The 18357-nt window shown below is 43.1% G+C and overlaps 2 protein-coding genes across 2 annotated transcripts; one reads left to right on the top strand and one right to left on the bottom strand.

Annotated features, from left to right (window-relative positions):
- Positions 1-2278: 2278 nt before the first annotated feature.
- Positions 2279-12267, bottom strand: LIAS (lipoic acid synthetase). The gene is made up of 11 exons (XM_054632510.2): positions 12114-12267; positions 10817-10989; positions 10077-10170; positions 9231-9311; positions 8837-8993; positions 7473-7530; positions 6313-6441; positions 5681-5826; positions 5329-5399; positions 4468-4579; positions 2279-3503 (listed from the first exon to the last, which is right to left on the bottom strand). Exons 1-11 carry the CDS (start codon positions 12189-12191, stop codon positions 3451-3453), a joined length of 1152 nt encoding a protein of 383 aa, XP_054488485.1. The 5' UTR covers positions 12192-12267; the 3' UTR covers positions 2279-3450.
- Positions 12268-12279: 12 nt separating this feature from the next.
- RPL9 (ribosomal protein L9) lies at positions 12280-17489 on the top strand. Its single transcript, XM_054632512.2, has 8 exons — positions 12280-12342; positions 12699-12745; positions 12825-12940; positions 13772-13867; positions 14164-14296; positions 15709-15789; positions 16263-16378; positions 17377-17489. The coding sequence occupies exons 2-7, from the start codon at positions 12700-12702 to the stop codon at positions 16367-16369; spliced, it is 579 nt and encodes a 192-aa protein (XP_054488487.1). The 5' UTR covers positions 12280-12342; position 12699; the 3' UTR covers positions 16370-16378; positions 17377-17489.
- Positions 17490-18357: the final 868 nt, after the last annotated feature.

Consider the following 18357-nt stretch of genomic DNA (forward strand, 5'->3'; position numbering starts at 1 on the left):
TGTTCCAGCATGTCATTCTGGGTGAGAATTGTGTAACGTGACCAACCGACTCCTGTGCTCTGAAATTCTTTTTATGGGGTTCTTAAAATGCAATTCCATGGTAACACTGCTTTGCACTGCAAAAATACAAGAATGCAACAGCTGAAGAAAATCAGGATTTAATACAAGTCTAGAAGTAGTATGATACAGAATGCATAAATTGGGTTTTACCCAAGATGGACACAGACAAATTGTAAGTTCCAGGCAAGATGTCCTGTTTTTGTTCCGAGTATGTGTGTTCATGTTTTTGTGCAGCTGAAACTAGTCTGGTTCCAGGAATACAATAGCAGCCAAGAATATTCCAAGTGAATAGAACACACATTTTTGACCAATACTAGTTATTAAAGTAGCAGTTAGGGGTGAGATTTTGTACTGGCCAAAAAGTTTATAGGTCTCATTTCAGGTTTTTGTAGTGCTATAATGTTGTTCAACATCTAAACTTGAAATTTAATTGTTAAACAATGCAGGAAGCATAATGCAGATCTGATTTAGGAATGCTGGAATCAAGCTAAAATTTCTACTCCAAGTTGAACACCTGCAATAAGTTACATGTGGTAGTAAAGAAGCATAAATGTGTCACACTTTTTTAATGGAGGAGACACCAATATTAATTATTCATCAAGTATGAATAAAATTCAAAACTCTTTTTAAATGGACAAAGCCAGTGTTCAGTTCACCTAAGGACTTGCAGTTACTGGAAGATGCAACAGTTCTCTATGAATAACATTTAATTATGTTTCAGACAGTGTAGTAGGTTGATGTGATGATGCCAAAAAGACTATTCATTCTTTTAAAGTCTCTGTGACAACTCTAAATCTTATTCCCAAAACTCAGTTTAATGTTTTCCTGCTTGCAAGGATAATTAATGTTTCTTAAAATATTTTATAGCTGCTTTATGAATCAAACTGACAGAATGGCATGATTGACATACAAAATGAAAATGTCACCAAACATGAAACTTAACTAAACAGTCATGAAACCTGTGCTGAATTACAAAAAGGGTATTTGTGAGAGTTTGGTGCTTTAACACATAGTTATGGAAAAAACGGAATGGGCAATAGGGGAAGTCAGATGCCTGTACAAGCAGGAATTTGTAACTTCAGGGCTTGTCCCCAGATGTTAAAAAAAACCAGGAAAAGACCCTCTCCAGTCTATGAAGTCAAAGTATGACATTCTCTAGAATCCACAGCAAAACATGCAGCTAGAAAAGCTTGTGTCGCTTCTGCCACTTGGTACCAGACAGCTGGCAGACAGTTGTGTAAGAGCATGAGATCATCCTCTGAAACACCCAGCAGCAACTCACAAGATCATTTTAACATGATGCAGTACTGGACTGTGTTTCAAGAAACATTATTTTTCTAACTGTAAGGAAGTCACTGTGCAACGTTCTCTTGTTTGATAATGGCTGTATGGCTCAGAGCTCCTTTTTTCTGTATTTCTGGTGTTGATATGCTGAAAGAGCAGTAACTTGGCAGAAGCTAAAGTGATATTCTGTTAAATCTGCTCTGTAAGCAAGTCAAAACCATTCTTTGCAGCAGGACCTCTAATAAAGGCTGGCAGCTGTTAAATGTGTGGATATCCTGGAGTTGATGTTGCAACCCTCTATGTGTGCTGCAGTGGAGAGAGTGCTGAATTTCCTTGCAATGGAAATTTCCTTTCCCTGCTCTAGTACTCACGTGGACTTTAACTGAAGCAGGGCATTTTTGGCTCAAAATACACCTGGGCTTTCCATGAATAGCAATCAGACCTTTTGATTTTTAAAATTTATTAATAATATTGTTTATTTAAAAAAAAAAAAAACAGCCTTGCCTGTCTCTCTGCCCTTACAAAGTACAGGGCTACTCTTTTGTTTATCCCTTCTTCCCCTTTGTTCCTCGTGGCTCACATTTCCCCTTACACTGGTGAATTGGTACATTTTCCTTCTGGGTTAAAACTTTTTCTTCATAATGTGTTAATATTGCTGTACTTCATCTTGTGAAGTGTCAGCTGTGCATCACTGGCCTCAGTTGTACAATATTATGTTCATAAAAGTTTCTCCTATATATTATCTTGCTAGGTGTCTTCCTTCTATCATCTTGCTGAGTTGGTGAGTGTGCAGGGTCCACTCTCCTTCTACAGACTGCAGGAGTTTAGAAAAGCACTAGAACCAGTCATAGAATTCCTGCATGATGGGAGTTTTGGGCCAGATAGCCAAGTCCTGGGATGTTTCCCAAATAACTTGACAAAGATACAGGTCAGGTTAGTTCAGAGATGGTATTTAATGTCCAGAGCTGAGCATTAGGGAGAGAATCATTTGCATTACTGCTATAAAGAGAGGCAATTAGAGCTGTTAATGTAGCATATGCCATGTTTTTATTTCTGCTTGAGCTTAGTGTGATATACAGTGGATTTCATGTTTCACCCACAATGTGGTTCACTTCTCTGCATTCAGATTTAGCAGCCAGACCAAGCCTCAAGGGCCAAGTAACCAGACCCACTAAACACAACCACCACTGGGGTTTTAACTTTCCTTTAATGACAAGACAATAGCCATGCAACAGGAGCACAGTACAGAACTGCAGTTCTGCATACTCAATACCAAAGAAGCATCTGTGCAGCTCAGTGGGGTTTGTTACAGTCATGTACATAAATTAGGGGTAGCTCCATTTATGCTCCTACACCAACTCTGATTTTCCAAAGAAATAATTATTAATTAATTATTAATTATTTAAATTAATGCTATCTACACAGGGTTAATTGTCTTGCCAGAAAGGACGTTTTGTTTTCTTTTGCTTGATACCTTGTACACACCAAGGCTCACACTTGGAGACAGGCAAGCTCTGGAAAAGCTTTAGCTATCAGAATGGTACAGCTCTTTTTCTCTGGTGCAGCAGAGAGATACCATCTTTTGAAGGAGTATCACTGAACTTTCTCTGGCATGGTTAAGGAAAGCCCTAATCTGGTGCATTATCACACAGAGTCTTTCTTTAGAACTCCTATAGTTCCCAGAGCCCCTGCAAGCTTATGTTACATAATGTAAGATACACCCAGGTATCAGTACCTTTCCAGTTACTATCAGCACCTTCACAGGTATTCACTGCAGCAATGCTGACTGCTGTAGCAGACCTATAAATCTGCCCAGTCTTTGTTCCCAGCTTATGTTTGTTTCTTCCACCTCAGTTCCATCACTCTCAAAATCGGTTCTATCTTCTGTCTTTTTGCTGAACACTCAAGTATTCTGTTGCTGTAGCCTTGCCAGAAGAAATTAGGTAAAATAATGTGTTTTGATGAGAAAAAAATTGTTCTGGAAAGATAGTAAGTTTATTCATATAGCCACCATCTGTTCTTCTGCATTCCTGGAACTGAGTATAATTATGCACTGAAAAAAAGGATTCTTAAAACTGGCTGCTTTAAATAGGTTCATTCTCATTTTCAGATGGCTTTTGTCTTTCTTTTTTCTACCAAGTTCTTCAAGAAGAATTCACCTAATTAAAAGGAAAAAAAAATAGACACCAAAATGATTTGTAGATATTTCAATAAAATAAAGCAGAAGAATACATTCTTATTTGACATGAGTGCTCTACTCTACAATACAATCAACACATTTTTTCACCAGTTATTTTAGAGGAATTCAATTATATATAACAGCATTTCCAATACATACAGCAGAAATCTAAAAACCCCTCAAAACTATAACCCAACACACAATCCCTCCACTCCCAAAATCCTGATTTTCCTCCTGTCCAGTTTTATGAAATAGCTCTGTTGCTTTGTGCATTACAACAGGCAAAAGTGAATTGATTTAATTAAATTTTAATTCCTGTTTCATAAAGTATCAGCAAGTTACAGTGAATCCAGCTATAAATCTTGTTTGAGCTGTCATTAAAACAGAGAGCAGCACAGTACCCCAGATGAGTCTTCTCTCTCCTTCCTTAGGAAAAAGCAGGATGTTGTACCTACACCACATATTCCATTAATATCAGCTGCTACTTCATACCCAGTGCTTTATCAGAAAAAGCACTGCTGTAAGTGTCTCTAATTATTTTTAAAGCATTGTAAATAAATTATGCCTAAAGCAACAAAATTGCAACACAAACAACCAGGCACCTCGTTGAACCCAGAAGTATCCAAGAGACAGAATGTGAAGGAAAACTTGAAAATTTGGTACCCTTTATCCTGCCTCACACATTAAGGATGGTACAGAATAGGTTTGGAAAAAAAAATTAGGTTAAGCAGCACTGCAATTGTACAAATACTAATTACTGTCATACTGATGCATTGGGATGACCTACAGGAAACAGTTTAAGTAATTTTTAAAATACAGATGATAACTATATGAGGTGTCCTTGAGCTAAGGTGAGCTTTGATGCACATTACATCACTGTTTTAGTTTTGTATAATAAAATGTTACATGCTAAATAACCCAATGCCTTTCAGTAATTTACTTACCTGCTTTATAGGAAGAACGCACTAAAGGCCCGCTAGCAGTGTAATGGAATCCAAGATCATTTCCTACTTTTTCCCAGTACTTAAACTTCTCAGGAGTTATATACTCTTCCACCTGGGGAAAGGAATTAATTTTGCTCAGGTGCTAATGCACAGGAAATTGCTATAGCTAGTATACAGTGAAATGAAATAGTTACATTACAAGTTCAAAATTTTTCACTCCAAAGCTTTCATCAGTGAAGTCACAAACTGCATTTTTGCTCTGCTCTCTACCAAACAAATGTATTTTATTTGTTTTATATATTTAGCTGAAAAGTTCAGAATTTAATCTCTAGTTGTTGCTTTATCATTTTCTTCATTCTGTTTTTGAATGGTCCTTTTGAGCAAACCTTTTTTTTTTTCTGTCCAAGTTAGTGAAAAACCACAATAGTCCTACAAATCTCTTCACTAACAGTTAATTCAGTGAAACACAGGAACAGAACAGAGAGTGAATTTCTGGACAGACTGCAGAAGCAGAAAATGATAAATATCCCAGCTGAAGAGGCACCATTAAGGGAGAGGCTGAAGAACAGCAAAAGGGCACTGGCTTGAGCAATTATGTTAGAGACATACACTGAAGCTCTTGTTTTCCAGAACCACGCCTCAGCTCCAGCTGTCTCCCTGGCTAACAGCAGAAACTAGCACTGGGAAGTCTGCAGAAGATACAAGGGGTTAGATGGCTGAGGTCATTTTTATTGAAGAGCCCCTAACAGATGATCATTGTCAGGCTAAACAAGGAAGGAAATTTTTCCCAACATCTGCAGTTAGAGTAAGGATGACTGTGCAAGGACCTTAACTCTGCCTCCAAATTAAAGGCACTTTTACCTTTAGGTGACGCTTTGTTGGTTGCATATACTGTCCTAGGGTCAAACAATCCACATCTGCTTCCCGCAATACTGTAAAAACAAAATTCCTCATTAGTGGCGGAAGGATCACAAGGAAAATCATGAATTTACCTGTCAAATTGAACCTGTAAGCCATAAGAAGACAAAATATTTCAGAAATTCAGTCTTTTTTAACCAAATTATTGTTTTTCAATGGAACTTGGAAAACAGTTCCTGCAGCAGCAAGCTGATAGGCACATAGAGAGGCAAAGATGCTTACAATTGTTTTCCAACACCAATTGTTTTCAAATTCATACCTGTGAATTCTGGCATCTACTTCAATACCAACTTACATTTCATTGTGGAATATACTTGTTCATCCGTCTCGCCTAGCCCCAGCATAATGGAGGTTTTGGAAATGACGCCGGGCTGGACCTCTTTAGCGTGTTTCAGCACTCGGACCGACTGCTCAAAGTTGGCTCGGGGGTCGCGGACCTTCCTTCGCACATTTCCAGCACAAGGGGGGAAAACACGTGGAAGGGCACAGAGAAGTTAGAGACGCCAGCACAGGCGCGTTCTGCCAATTTCTGCGAAGCGGCGGAGCAGAGGTTTCTGGGCCGCCCAGTCGGACACCGGCACCGGGCCCGGCTGGGGCGCCCCGCGCGGCGGCACCGACCGGACCCGGGCCCGCGCCGCGCGCGCCCCCTGCCGGCGGGCTCGGCGGCGCACGCGCGGGGCAGGCCGGGAACGGGAACGGGCGCGGCCCCGCTGCACGCCCAGCCCCGCTACACAGCCGGCCCCACAGCCTCGCTCCGCTGCACAGCCGGGCCCACAGCCCGGCACTACAGCCCGGCACCGCTACACAGCCGGCCCCACAGCCCGGCCCCGCTACACACCCGGTCCCGCTCCGCGCCCGGCCCCACTGCATGCCCGGCTCGCAGCCCGGCCGCGCTCCGCGCCCGGCAAATCCAGAGCCATTGCCCACCTCTGCAGTGCCGGCACCGTCTCCACGTTGTGGGCATACACATCCAGCCCCGACGAGGCGACTTTCTCCACTGCTTTAAGGTCACCTCGGAAATCAGGAGTTAGGCATTCCACCAGGATTTTTGGATTCCTGAAAACGAGAGACAAAAGGAACACAGGCGTTGTGGCATTTTGTGTCCCTGTTGCTAAAAAAACCCCATACCCCCATAACTGAAGACATGACACTCTAATAAGCAAAGCAAAGTTAATTCAGGATAATTCCAAACCAACAGGTTTCTGCAAACACAATATAACAAACTCGTATTAAGTTAACCTGCAACAAAGACACATTAAAAAATACAAACAGTGCATGCAAATGTTTGAGAGACTGTTGGAATTGCTTTTACATTTATTATTTGGCTTCTGCTGTATTTCAGCTCACATCAGTAAAACCAGGAATTTGTCTTGTTTAAGATCATAGCTCCAAAATAGAGAGGAGATATAATTCTGCTACTGGAATAAGAAGACTGAGTCTAGAATCTAGTCTTGGGGTTCAGGAGCCTGATTTCAGCTCAAAAAGGCTGGTGGGGAAAACTGCAGGAACCCTTCAAGCCCAAAGATACACTGGATCAAGACTTAAATGAAGTTATACAAAGGAATTCTGCAGGGAGGCAAGTGTGCTGTTGAATGGCATACAGGGCACCGATGTAGGGTGAAGGCAGCACAGCCAGGGAAAGCAGGAAGGTACAATCACAGACTTGGAAATGGCCACTGAGGAAAAATGAAAAGCAATTTGATCACTGCTGAATGAGAAACCAGACTCCTTTGGTCACATGGTGACAGTTACCTAACTCTGCTGTGTTTGAGCCCAAGCTTCAGGATGAACATACCTCAAAAGAATGTATTAATTTCCTGGAAACCAGCTGTCTGCTCAAAAAAAGACTCCAGTGCTTAGCTTTAAATAAGCCTGGGATAAATTGGAAATGCATCCAAATTCAAAACAGTTTGGGGCCATTCTATGAGAAAGATAAAGAAAGAGAAAAAAAAAGGGGCACAGACAGGCTAGAGGCAGACTTTTGTATTTGCATGGCCCCTGGAATAACCCAGCTGAAGGAGCTGTGACCTACACACAGTACCACATTCTGAAGTTTTAACAACCACAGTAATACATCAATGACACACCTTTCTTTCAGATGCCGGACTGTCTTTGCAAAGTGTTCCGCTCCACCATCAGGCATATCTAGAAGCATTGCAATTACTCAGTTAATCTTTCTGCTCAAGAAATGTATTTACTTACCAGCAAAGCCAAAAACCCCATCCAATTCAAACCTTAAATGCAAAATAATAAAGCAGTCAAACCCCAGTCTTGTCTCGCCTCTTATGCCAAGGGCTTACAAAAGATATCCTACCAAGCCTCCGCACAAAGTCTAACTGTGATTGTCTAGGGCAGAGCTCAGATTTACCTGTCTCTAGGTTCCCTGTCTCCCTGAGCACCAAATGGCTTTACCTATTTATGGTTCTGGTCTGAAAAACAGCTGTACAAAAATTGAGAAGTATATATTAGTGCTCTTTTAAGCACCTTTGAAGCCACTGGACTTTCCATCATACTGAACAGCTTTTACAATGGCTTTCCTCACCTATATGGTGAGGTCACCACAAGGGAGCTATTGCAAGGAAGCTACTTCCTACTTCCTTAGAAAAACACAACTTTCAGTTTTGTGGCATATACTATATTCTAGGTTTAATGTTTAGAAGGAAGTTCTGTAATGGTATTGTATACATTTTTTTGATTTTTTTCCAGTTGTATTTCATTCGATCATATCGCCTTTCCAGAGTGTTTGTAAGTCTTTCTTTTCTGTTTTGCAAGATTTTGTTTCCCTTCCCGAAAGGAAATGAAAGGAAGGTAATTAAATTTCCTTTTGGGAAGGGAAATGAAATCTTGCGATTTCAATGAGGATTAATTGGGCAAGCTTTGGTCCAAGTCCCTGCACTTGATGGCATGCCATGCCTTTTGATGGCTTTCACTTTGGTAAAGATTTTTTTCAGTATCCTTTTTGCTATCCAAGTAATAGAACATGGTGTATATGCATGCATTCTGCTAAAAATTAGTTATAAAATATTTAGTGTCATAGTATTTATTGATGTTTATTAAGAGTGTAATTTCTGTTGTATTTCACCAGACATGGAGAAATACTGAGAATATGTAGGAACTGTGCAAAGTTTCAGCACTGTTGTCTCCTTTAACACAGCCCTCCTGGGCAGCTGTGCAGATGAATGTTCCTGGGGGCTGCGTGTAGCCACAGAACACCGGTGGGAGCTCAGGGTGGCACAAGGAGAGCGCAGGTAGGCACTGGTAGAGCTCAGGGTGGGTGGCACAGCAGAGCCCAGGCAGGCACTGGTAGAGCTCAGGGTGGGTGGCACAGCAGAGCCCAGGCAGGCACAGCAGAGCCCAGGCAGGCAGTGGTAGAGCCCAGGGTGGGTGGCACAGCAGAGCCCAGGCAGGCAGAGCAGAGCCCAGGCAGGCAGAGCAGAGCCCAGGTACGCACCGTCTCTGTCCACGGAGGTCAGCACCACGTAGTCCAAGCCCCACTCGGCGATAGCCTTGGCGGTGTTGTACGGCTCCTGCGGATCCAGCGGAGGGGGGTTCTTGGCAGTCTTTACTGAACAAAATCTGCAGCCTCTGGTGCACGTGTCACCCATCAGCTGGAACATGAAAGACATTCCTACCTTTACACAGTACATACCACTATAGCTCAGCTGGGAAACAGCTGCATAAACTACAGCAGATAAATCCTAACAGTAAGCAAAAAAAAAAACTTAGGACAGTGCTTTACTCTAAATTTATTGTAATAAACCCACTCCACTACAGTAAAGATCCAAGAATAGAGTACAAACAGCTCAGACATTAAGAGAACACTTAGGAAATGGTTAATGACTTACCATAATAGTAGCTGTTGCTGTGGCATATTCCCCACCTCCCCAGCACTCTCCAATGTTGGGACAACGTGCTTCTTCACATACCTGGAGGTGAAAGGCTGTACTGTACCTGGATTTTTCCGTATTATTTTTGAAAATAATTATTATATTATTGATGGATTTTAATAGTAGCCTACAAACAAAACATAGTTCCTTCTGTGATAAATGAGGTTAAAATTCCCTGCTGTTTTTAACAAGTCAGTAGAACAGATAGGAAGAGAACTGCTTCCTGATATCCATTACCTTTATGTTCTCTACTTCAAAACTCCAAAAACTGCTCAGCCACATAACTATCTTATTAATTAGCACAGACTATCATTAACATTAATATTTTAAATTTAAGAACTGATAAAAAGTTCACAAAGTATGTGATTCATTAAAGCATAAAGAACTAAGAACTTAGTCTGAAAAAAAAAAAAGAAAAAAATCCCCCCCATGCATTCCCACTGCTTTTTACTATCTGGAAAGTACAATTAATGAAATCTGCAGTTTCTTTTCATGAAAATCAAGTATGTAACTCTGAAATGGTGTGTGTCTCCATTAAAAATAGTTACACATAGCATCTTCTAATCTCTGGTGATGTAAGTAATAAACACCAGTAGTTAAAATCACAGTAGGAAAAACACTAAATCTGTTGGATCTACCCTTATTCTTTAGGGGTAAAATTCACTGCTAGCAAAAAGGATTAGCACCAAGCTTGGTTTCAGCTCTGAAGATCATGCAAGACATTATTTCTACCTGTCCTCCACAGAGAAAAATGCAAAATCTGCCTTACTTCTAACAGGAGCCCTTGGTTAGTGCCAGACTTACCGTATGAAGATTTAAACTTCTCAAGGTATTCTTTAATTTATTGTAGTTCTTTCCCATGGGAATCTTTGTTTTCAGCCATGGAGGAAGATGCAGCCTGAATAACACCAAGCAAACACAAAGATTAATATACTACTTAGACAGTAAGTTTTAGTCATAGATTTGTTTTCATTTGTTACAGATCCCAACAAGGAAAGGTCCCTTGAAAACTGATGCAACTCAGCAATTAACATCATTTATGGCCAGATCAGACTTCTCTTCCCTGTTCATCATCATTCCAACACTCAAGCATGGGAATTGTGGCCATTGAAATGTTTAAAACTGTTCACTGTTCCAGAGGGACTGAACAGTGCCACACTGGAGATTGCAGCCATTAATGGCAGCAGACATTGCACAGCTATCACAAAGTCTGATCACTCTATAACTGGAAATATGAAGGTTTAATCATTTTTTAACATAAGTCTTCATTTTTTGTTATCTCTATCAGTAGTACTTTTTCAACACATTCACCTACTGATGCATATTTGTAATTCAATTACAGGCACTCAAGAACATACCACCATGTCTCCACATTTTTTTATGGATTTGAAGTTAATTACACTTGTCCTTTCTCGAATAATCCTTAAATTTGCAACATAGTAGGGTGAAATTTAATAAAGATACATAGCATACATTTTGTAGTTATTACTAAACATGCAAGATCATACTGAGAAGCAACTAAATTTGTTTAAAATCACTATTACCTTTCTCCTTTCTCACGCTTTAAATTGCCTTTATAGTCAGCCCATGTGCTCTTGTCTGACAGATCTCCAGAGACAAAGTCCTGTAAGTCTGGTCCATTTTGCAGGAACTCTTTTTTTTCCCCGGGTAAAGAACCTGATGTTCCATACTGGTTACACACATGGCTTCCTGACACCTAAAACAAGCAAAATTGTAATTTATTTAGTAACAAACATGGTGGCATCCCTAAACAACAATTTGCCTTTTTGCTGGTTAACGCACGCTTTGTGTAAGCATTTTCCCAACGGCTTTTAAGTTAAATTTATAACCCTCTTTTTATCTTAAGCTACATGTAACAGACTTATCTATCATAACACCACACTTAGATGTGCAGTGTAACACACAATTCCCCTGTACTCAGCACTGGGGAGGCCACACCTCAAATCCCATGACCAGTTCTGGGCCCCTCACTGCAAGAAAAACTTTGAGGGGCTGGAGTGTGTCCAGAGAAGGGACACGGAGCTGGGGAAGAGTGTGGAACCCCAGGCTTGTGGGGAGCAGCTGAGGGAGCTGGGGAAGGGTCTGGAGCCCCAGGCTTGTGGGGAGCAGCTGAGGGAGCTGGGGGTGCTCAGCCTGGAGAAAAGGAGGCTCAGGGTGAACTGACCGGTCTCTCCAATTCCCTGAAAGGAGGCTGGAGCCAGGTGGGAATGGGCTTCTTCTCCCAGGCAACCAGCGACAGGGTGAGAGGAAATTGCCTTAAACTGCACCAGGGGCGGCTTAGTTTGGACATCGGGAGGAATTTCTTCCCAGAAAGGGTGACTGGATATCGGAATGGGCTGCCCAGGGAGGCGGTGGGCTCACTGTCCCTGGGGGTGTTTAAGGCAGGACTGGATGTGGCGCTCAGTGCCGTGGTGTGGTGACAAGGTGGTGCTGGGTCACAGCTTGGACTCGATGACCGCAGAGGTGTTTCCAACCCAGCCGGTTCTGTGAATAAGGTTGTGTGGGATACTCCGGTGCTGCGGGGCCGCAGGAAGCGCCTTTGCCAGGGTTCCCGGTAGTGCCGGGTGCTGTCCATGGGAGCGGGGCCGGAGCTCGGTATCCTGGGGATGCGTGTGTCCGTGCGGGGCTGGGACGGTCCGTCCCGGGTCTGCCCGCGGCCACTCCGCGCTGCCCCGCACCGCCACAGACCCGCTCGGCACCGGCACCGCCGTGCGCCCCACAGTGTCTCCTCCTGCTCTGCTCTGCCGTGCCGTATCGCGGCCCCCACCCGCCCGGCCCGTTGTGCTGCCGGCGGCCTCCGGGGCACACGGCGAGACTCACCCGGGCCCGGCCCCGCGGCACCAACAGCCCCCGGGCGGCGGCGGCCCCGCACCGGCCCTGCGGCAGCAGCAGCGACATGGCGGCGCCCAGCCCAATCGACGCACTCGGCCGCTCGGCTACTCTTGCCTATCGGACGGCTTCCTCGGCGCGATGACGTCACGGACCCCGGAGTGGCTACAAATACGTGATGACGTCATGCGCTGTCTCTTTTGGCTCTGTGCGCTGCAAGGTGCGGGCTGGCGGCGCTCCGGGATCGCCCGGGATCTCCGGGATAATCCGGGACCATCCGCGGTGTTCGGCTCCCCAGCGCCCCGTCTGCGCGCGGGCAGCCTCCCGGGGCGGTGCTGAGGCCCGCCGGCGCCTCCTGTCCCGCATCCTGCGCGAGAGGGCCCCGGGGCGGCGCCTTCCCGGCAAGGCCCCGTTGAGGCCGCCTCGCTCCGGGCCCGGGTGGGAGGCGCCGCTCTGGGGAGCGGAGCCCGGCGGTGACAGTGCGGAGGGGGCGTCGGGTCGTGCAGGGAAGGAGCGGGCGGGGCCCCGGCGGGCACAAGGACGAGGGTCTCTAGCGTTTCTCGTTGTCTCCCGCAGGATGAAGACCATCCTCAGCAACCAGACTGTGGACATCCCCGAGCAAGGTCAGTCCGCGCCGCGTGCGGGAGGCGCCGGCCGTGCCGCCCCCGCAGCCCGTAACGCGTGTCCGCCTTTGGTCCGCAGTGGGAGTTTCGCTGAAGGGCCGGACGGTCATCGTGAAGGGGCCCCGAGGAACCTTGAAGAGGGATTTCAACCACATCAACGTGGAGCTGTCCCTCCTGGGAAAGAAGCACAAGAAGGTGGGTGCTGCACAGGTCCTTTTGCTGCCCGGAGACAGGCAGGAGGTTTATAGTTGGCTTAAAAACTTCTTGGTGGTGGAGGAGAGTGACCAAAAATGTTCAGCAGCGAGTGACTTGTTCGGTAGGTTTTGCTTATTGCTGTGTTTTCTGAGAGAGGTTGATCTGGTGGAAGCGTGGCGCCTCCTCAGGCACTGTGGGAGTGAATACGTAGATTGCATTCTTCTGTAGTGACAGTTACAGGAAAAGGGGTTGGTTACTGTATGCTGTTCTGCAAACTGGCTCTTTTAGAGAAAAAAAAAATTTTTTTTGATTTCCACAAACTGCAAGTTATATTAGGAGAGATAAATAAGTGCATGATTTTTCATATTGTCTCAAAAAGTGTAAGAAAATATCAAGAGTGACTGATTTCAGCTACTGTTTCACAAAGATCGAGTGTTTCATTAAAACAGTGGATCCACAGAGAGTGTTTCTTTTAAGTTGATTATGCGTAGGAGACAGAATTTAGAAGAATATGCTTAGTAATTGCTAATGCATCCTTTAGCTCAAGATTGTATATTTATCTATCCCAGCTCTTTTGAAGACTTGTTAGTGGCAAGACCTGAAGAAAACAAAACATTTCTCCCATGTCTCAGGTTAGGATTTAAAAGAGGAACCAGGTGGGCCTTTAGTAAGTAGTCTGTCAAATAAACAAAACAGTTCTGTGTTTTTGTTTGGTGAGCTTTAAGTAGTTTATCTGAAAGTTTTGTTCCGCGTTTGGTTTTTTCACAAAATTATTTTGTTGCTGGTTTTGAAGCATACCTGAAAGCTTTGTCAATGTGATTTTTGATGCAGCTGCGTGTTGACAAGTGGTGGGGTAACAGAAAGGAGCTGGCCACAGTCCGCACGATTTGCAGCCATGTACAGAACATGATCAAGGGGGTCACTCTGGTAAGTTGTGTTGGGAACCAGATCACTGCTGCCCTTTTTGTTACTTGCAGTGAGAGCCTTTTACTTCATGGAGGGAGAGCGTTGCTAAGCATCCAGGATGCAGCTTCTTTCTCCTTGTGCTTTTTCTCTTGCCTTTGCTCTCAGGCAAGTTCTGGGGGTGGAGGAAAGGGTGAATGTCTCTGGGGCCCGTTTCCAGGAGCTGTTGCTGCACCTTGGCTGCAGTTTGCCCTGTAAGCTTGGTGCACGCGTTCTGCCTCTGGGCCTGTTTCAGTGTCCGCTTGTGTCCTGTGTCCCAGGGCTTCCGCTACAAGATGCGCTCGGTGTACGCTCACTTCCCCATCAACGTGGTCATCCAGGAGAACGGCTCGCTGGTGGAGATCCGCAACTTCCTGGGGGAGAAGTACATCCGCAGAGTGAGGATGAGGCCAGGTCAGCCTCTCTGCAGGTGTATCCTGCTGGTTCGAGCTAGGCTTCCCAAGCTCTTTTCTTTGGGCTCTGCCACTGACAATGGGAGAGGATGAATAATTGTTGGAGCAGCATGTACTTGTCTGAATTGATGTAATCTTCTTATGCTGCCATTGCCACTGTTCAGGTTTATTATTAATAAAGCCTCTGTAATTTTACTAGTGAGAGTTAGCTAACAACCAGTCTGGAGTTAGTTACTGTAGTATAAGGAATCCAGGATTTACTTTAATCATTGGGAGATCTTAGCAGCGTTGATAGTTGGTAACCTGCAGCTGCTTAGTGTTAGAGTTGTGTTTCTGTTTTGAAACACTGTACATGAACTAGTTTCATACCACATTATAGTTTTGCTCTTTAAGGTGTTCTAGTTTGAATTTGCTGATTATCTAGGAGCGTTCACAATAAACTTAGAAATTATTATCTTATTAGCTGTTTTTACATCTTGCACACTTGGAGTTTCAGTAAAATGTCTAACAGAAAAGCAGACACTTGATGGAGCTTCTTAAGCTTCTGAAAGGAGGCAACAAAAGGTGTCATAAACAGTTACATAAAGACTGTAGGAAAGACATCCCTTATCCATTTGGTTTTATCCAATTCATTTCTGGTGAGGGTATGTGTAAGGACATTTAATGTGACTGATGATGTTTTGGGGTGAGTGTAGGAGTGAGGAATGCATCAGAACTTGTCCCAGAACACTGGTAGATAACAGTGCAGCAGAGTTGCAGGGTTTTTGATTTACTGTGGGATATTAAAGGTGGGTTTGATTATTGTATTTGATTTTTTTTAAAGTTAGCATTTACTGTTAGTAATAGGCTGGCTTAAAGTCTGATATCTGTTGATTAAGTAGATGAAACTGAAAACGTATGTTACTGCCCTTCAGTAAAAATTGAAGTTTCCTGTCAGATTCTTGAATGCCATCATGTTTACTCCTTGTGAGTATTTGCACCATTGCCAATGTAAACACAGCAGGTAGTTTTTGATGGCTTTGATTGTTCTGTGATTGCTGACCCCAGTGTTGTCTTAATGAGCACAAGCCTGTGGGAGATGGCACCACCTTGCTGACAGAGTTGTGCTGGCAAAGTGCTGGCTTGTACACAGAGTTGGTGATTGATGCTCTGATGGAGTAAGGCGTAAGCAGGAGTGTCACTTCAGTAGCTTTCACTCCAGAGCATGACTTGCACTAATCTTTAATTGAAACTGTGTGAGGGAGGACAGCCCTGGAATGGATTTGAGGGACTCTCTTTAACAAAGTCATAGAAGCTAATTATTGTCTTGAACACTAGTGTCTAGATATGTAAATTGGGACAGGACATTAATATTGTTTGTTTAAAACACTTAACACCTTCAACAGTGTGGATTATGTGTTTGCCTTTCCATAGGTGTTACCTGTGCAGTATCTCAGGCCCAGAAAGATGAGCTGATCCTCGAAGGGAATGACATTGAGCTGGTCTCCAATTCAGGTTTGTGAAAGTAGATGTGTGGAAAATTGTATGGAAACTTTTATCTGAAGATGGCAGCTTAGCAAACTCTTTACCTCAAACCCCGAGGTAAACAACAGCACAGATTTTTTTTTTTGCTCTAGTCACTGTAATTGCTTTTCATAGTTCCTTACTCTGTCCCTAAGCTTAAAGGTGTTTTTATGTTTTTACAATTCTGCAGAACCTTCTTCTTCAAGTCAGCACTTAGGGCCTTTTTGGCACCAAACTTTTCAGCTTTTCAGTTGTACATGTGTGCAGTAATGAAGTGCCACTGCTCTGAGTTGGGCTCAGTGAAATGCATCCTATTTTCATTAGACCTTACAGGATTTAAAGTTGGTAATTCCTGTCTCTAGATGACAGTCCTGTTGGTTAGATGAAATACTGGAGCATAAACAAAGGCTACAAGTTGGCTTGGACCTTTAGGCTTTGTGCTAACGGTCTCACTTTGTCTGCAGCTGCTTTGATCCAGCAAGCCACCACAGTCAAGAACAAAGATATCAGGAAATTCTTGGATGGTATCTATGTTTCTGAGAAGGGAACAGTGCAGCAGGCAGATGAGTAAAACTCACAGGTTGGTATCATCTTAATACACATTGTACATCTTCTCTGTATAGATGGGGACTTGACAAGGTTTATCTGCTTCAACATGGCCATGGTTAAACAGGTTTCCAATAGGGATGAAATTTCGTTTGTAAAAGATGTCATAAGATGCATCATAAAACTTGAATTTTGGAAGGTCTTTCAACAGCAGTTTTCATCTTTCATCAGCTTGGCATTTTGCTGCTGTATGGAGAAAACCTGTCTCTCCAGGGCTGTACTCTGCATTGTGAATGCAAGCTGCAGTGCTAGCTGAGAATTTAAAAACAGCAGACCTGGCCTAAGAGACTGATTTACAGAGAAGATCTCAAACTAATGTTCTTGCTGGTTGGACACTGCCCTCACTAAAGTGGTGGACAGCACCCAATTTATATGTAAAGGTCTTCTGAGCAGTTAGTATGTAAATGCTGGTAAACAGGTCAGTTTAACAAGGACAACTATGTACATTGTCCATGGGCATTGTTACTGAAGCTGAGTATGAGCATTTGGGGATAATTTAGGAATTTAAACTGCTAAAGGAATTTGATGCATTCAGCTGTGTGTGGTTCCTTACATAGTACAAAACATCTGTGCAGGATGAGACAGTCTGAGTTGCAAATAAATTCTGTGCTGTGTGCCTTGAGAACCTAAGCTTGGGGCAGGATGTAGATGAAGTGAGTTTCATAAACCTGGTTTTTTATAAATCATCCTCCAGATACCAAACATTTGCAAGCCGTTGAAAAAATAACTTTTAGTACTGTTCCAAGTGCCTTGAGAGATGGGGCAACTTACTACATTTGTTGAACAGTTGAGCTGTTGTGCTTGAAGGCATCTTTAAGTAATCTTGCCTGTGTAAAATCAAATTCTTTAAACTATTAATGTCTGTCTTGCATTAAAATCATCAGATAAATAAACATCAAAGGGTTATAAACGTTCAGTTTCACATTTGCACTGCTAAAAATTTTCTAAAAGCTCTTTATGTTTTATTTACAGCTGTCTGGACCTCCAACGGTATTTACCGTGAGACATTGTCCAGCTATTCCAGCTGGTACAAGGTGATGATACCCTTAGAGGCTTAGTAGAATAAACTATATTTCCTATCTTGAGTTTGTTTGGGGTTTTTTTTTAAGAACTTAATGGTGATTGCATGAACCTGATGGCTTTTAGAGAAGCAGTTGCACAGTGGATCCACCCTACCAATATGTTTTCAAACCATGGGACTTCATTCAGACTGAATGAATGTACTCAGGTAGGGCAATGTGTGTAGGCTGTGCTACCGTGATCTTTCTGTGACAAAGTCATGAAGTAGCATTTTTGAATCACAGCATTAGGAAATAATAAAAGCATTTTTCTCACAGGGTAGACCAGTGTTCTTTCACATCTTTTCTCAAGTCTCAGACTTGTGGTGACAGAATCTGAAGTAGATGAAAAACAAAACTGAAATGAGTAGAACGAGATTTGTAAGACCATTTAAACTAAATACATAGATGGAAGCAGTAGTCTGAAAATACAATGCTTTATTGCTCAATTAAGAAAACAAGGGACTTGACCTCAAAGCTCAATCAGAGTGTATTGTTGAGTTTCACCAGCAGTGATTTGTTACCTGGGGACACATCTTGGTTTCTTCACTGCTGACCTTGCCGTGTAGCAACATCTGACTGGGAGGTTGTACCATTTCTGTGCAGTAGTAAAATCCACATTGTCACTTGCTCCATTCAATTTGGAAAAAGTACATAAAATACTGGGACAGTGCAGAAACATACTTGGCAGCAAGTTGCTAAACCATCCCACACATGTTAAAAAATTCCAAAAACTGCCTGAAGATCCACTTGTATAATGACAAGTGCAATTTACATTAATCACTCTATTGAGTGGGTTAATAGTTACTATTTATTTAGATGTTCTCTGCTAGTAAAAAGTTTTATGGCTGCCCCATTTTGGAAATGAAAAATAGTGATGGCATATGGTTTTGTC

This window comes from Agelaius phoeniceus, chromosome 4 (assembly GCF_051311805.1).
Source record: "Agelaius phoeniceus isolate bAgePho1 chromosome 4, bAgePho1.hap1, whole genome shotgun sequence".
NCBI classification, from domain to species: Eukaryota; Metazoa; Chordata; class Aves; order Passeriformes; family Icteridae; genus Agelaius; species Agelaius phoeniceus.

What these genes read in the sequence shown, in the direction of transcription:
- LIAS (XM_054632510.2), bottom strand. Translation starts at nt 12,191, where the DNA reads ATGTCGCTGCTGCTGCCGCAGGGCCGGTGCGGGGCCGCCGCCGCCCGG. An exon ending in GAAGTTTAAATCTTCATACG is followed by an intron (nt 9,312 to 10,076) that starts GTAAGTCTGGCA and finishes TTTCACCTCCAG; the next exon opens with GTATGTGAAGAAGCACGTTG. An exon ending in GCGTTCTTCCTATAAAGCAG is followed by an intron (nt 3,504 to 4,467) that starts GTAAGTAAATTA and finishes CCTTTTAATTAG; the next exon opens with GTGAATTCTTCTTGAAGAAC.
- RPL9 (XM_054632512.2), top strand. Translation starts at nt 12,700, where the DNA reads ATGAAGACCATCCTCAGCAACCAGACTGTGGACATCCCCGAGCAAG. An exon ending in TGATCAAGGGGGTCACTCTG is followed by an intron (nt 13,868 to 14,163) that starts GTAAGTTGTGTT and finishes CCTGTGTCCCAG; the next exon opens with GGCTTCCGCTACAAGATGCG. An exon ending in TGAGCTGGTCTCCAATTCAG is followed by an intron (nt 15,790 to 16,262) that starts GTTTGTGAAAGT and finishes CTTTGTCTGCAG; the next exon opens with CTGCTTTGATCCAGCAAGCC.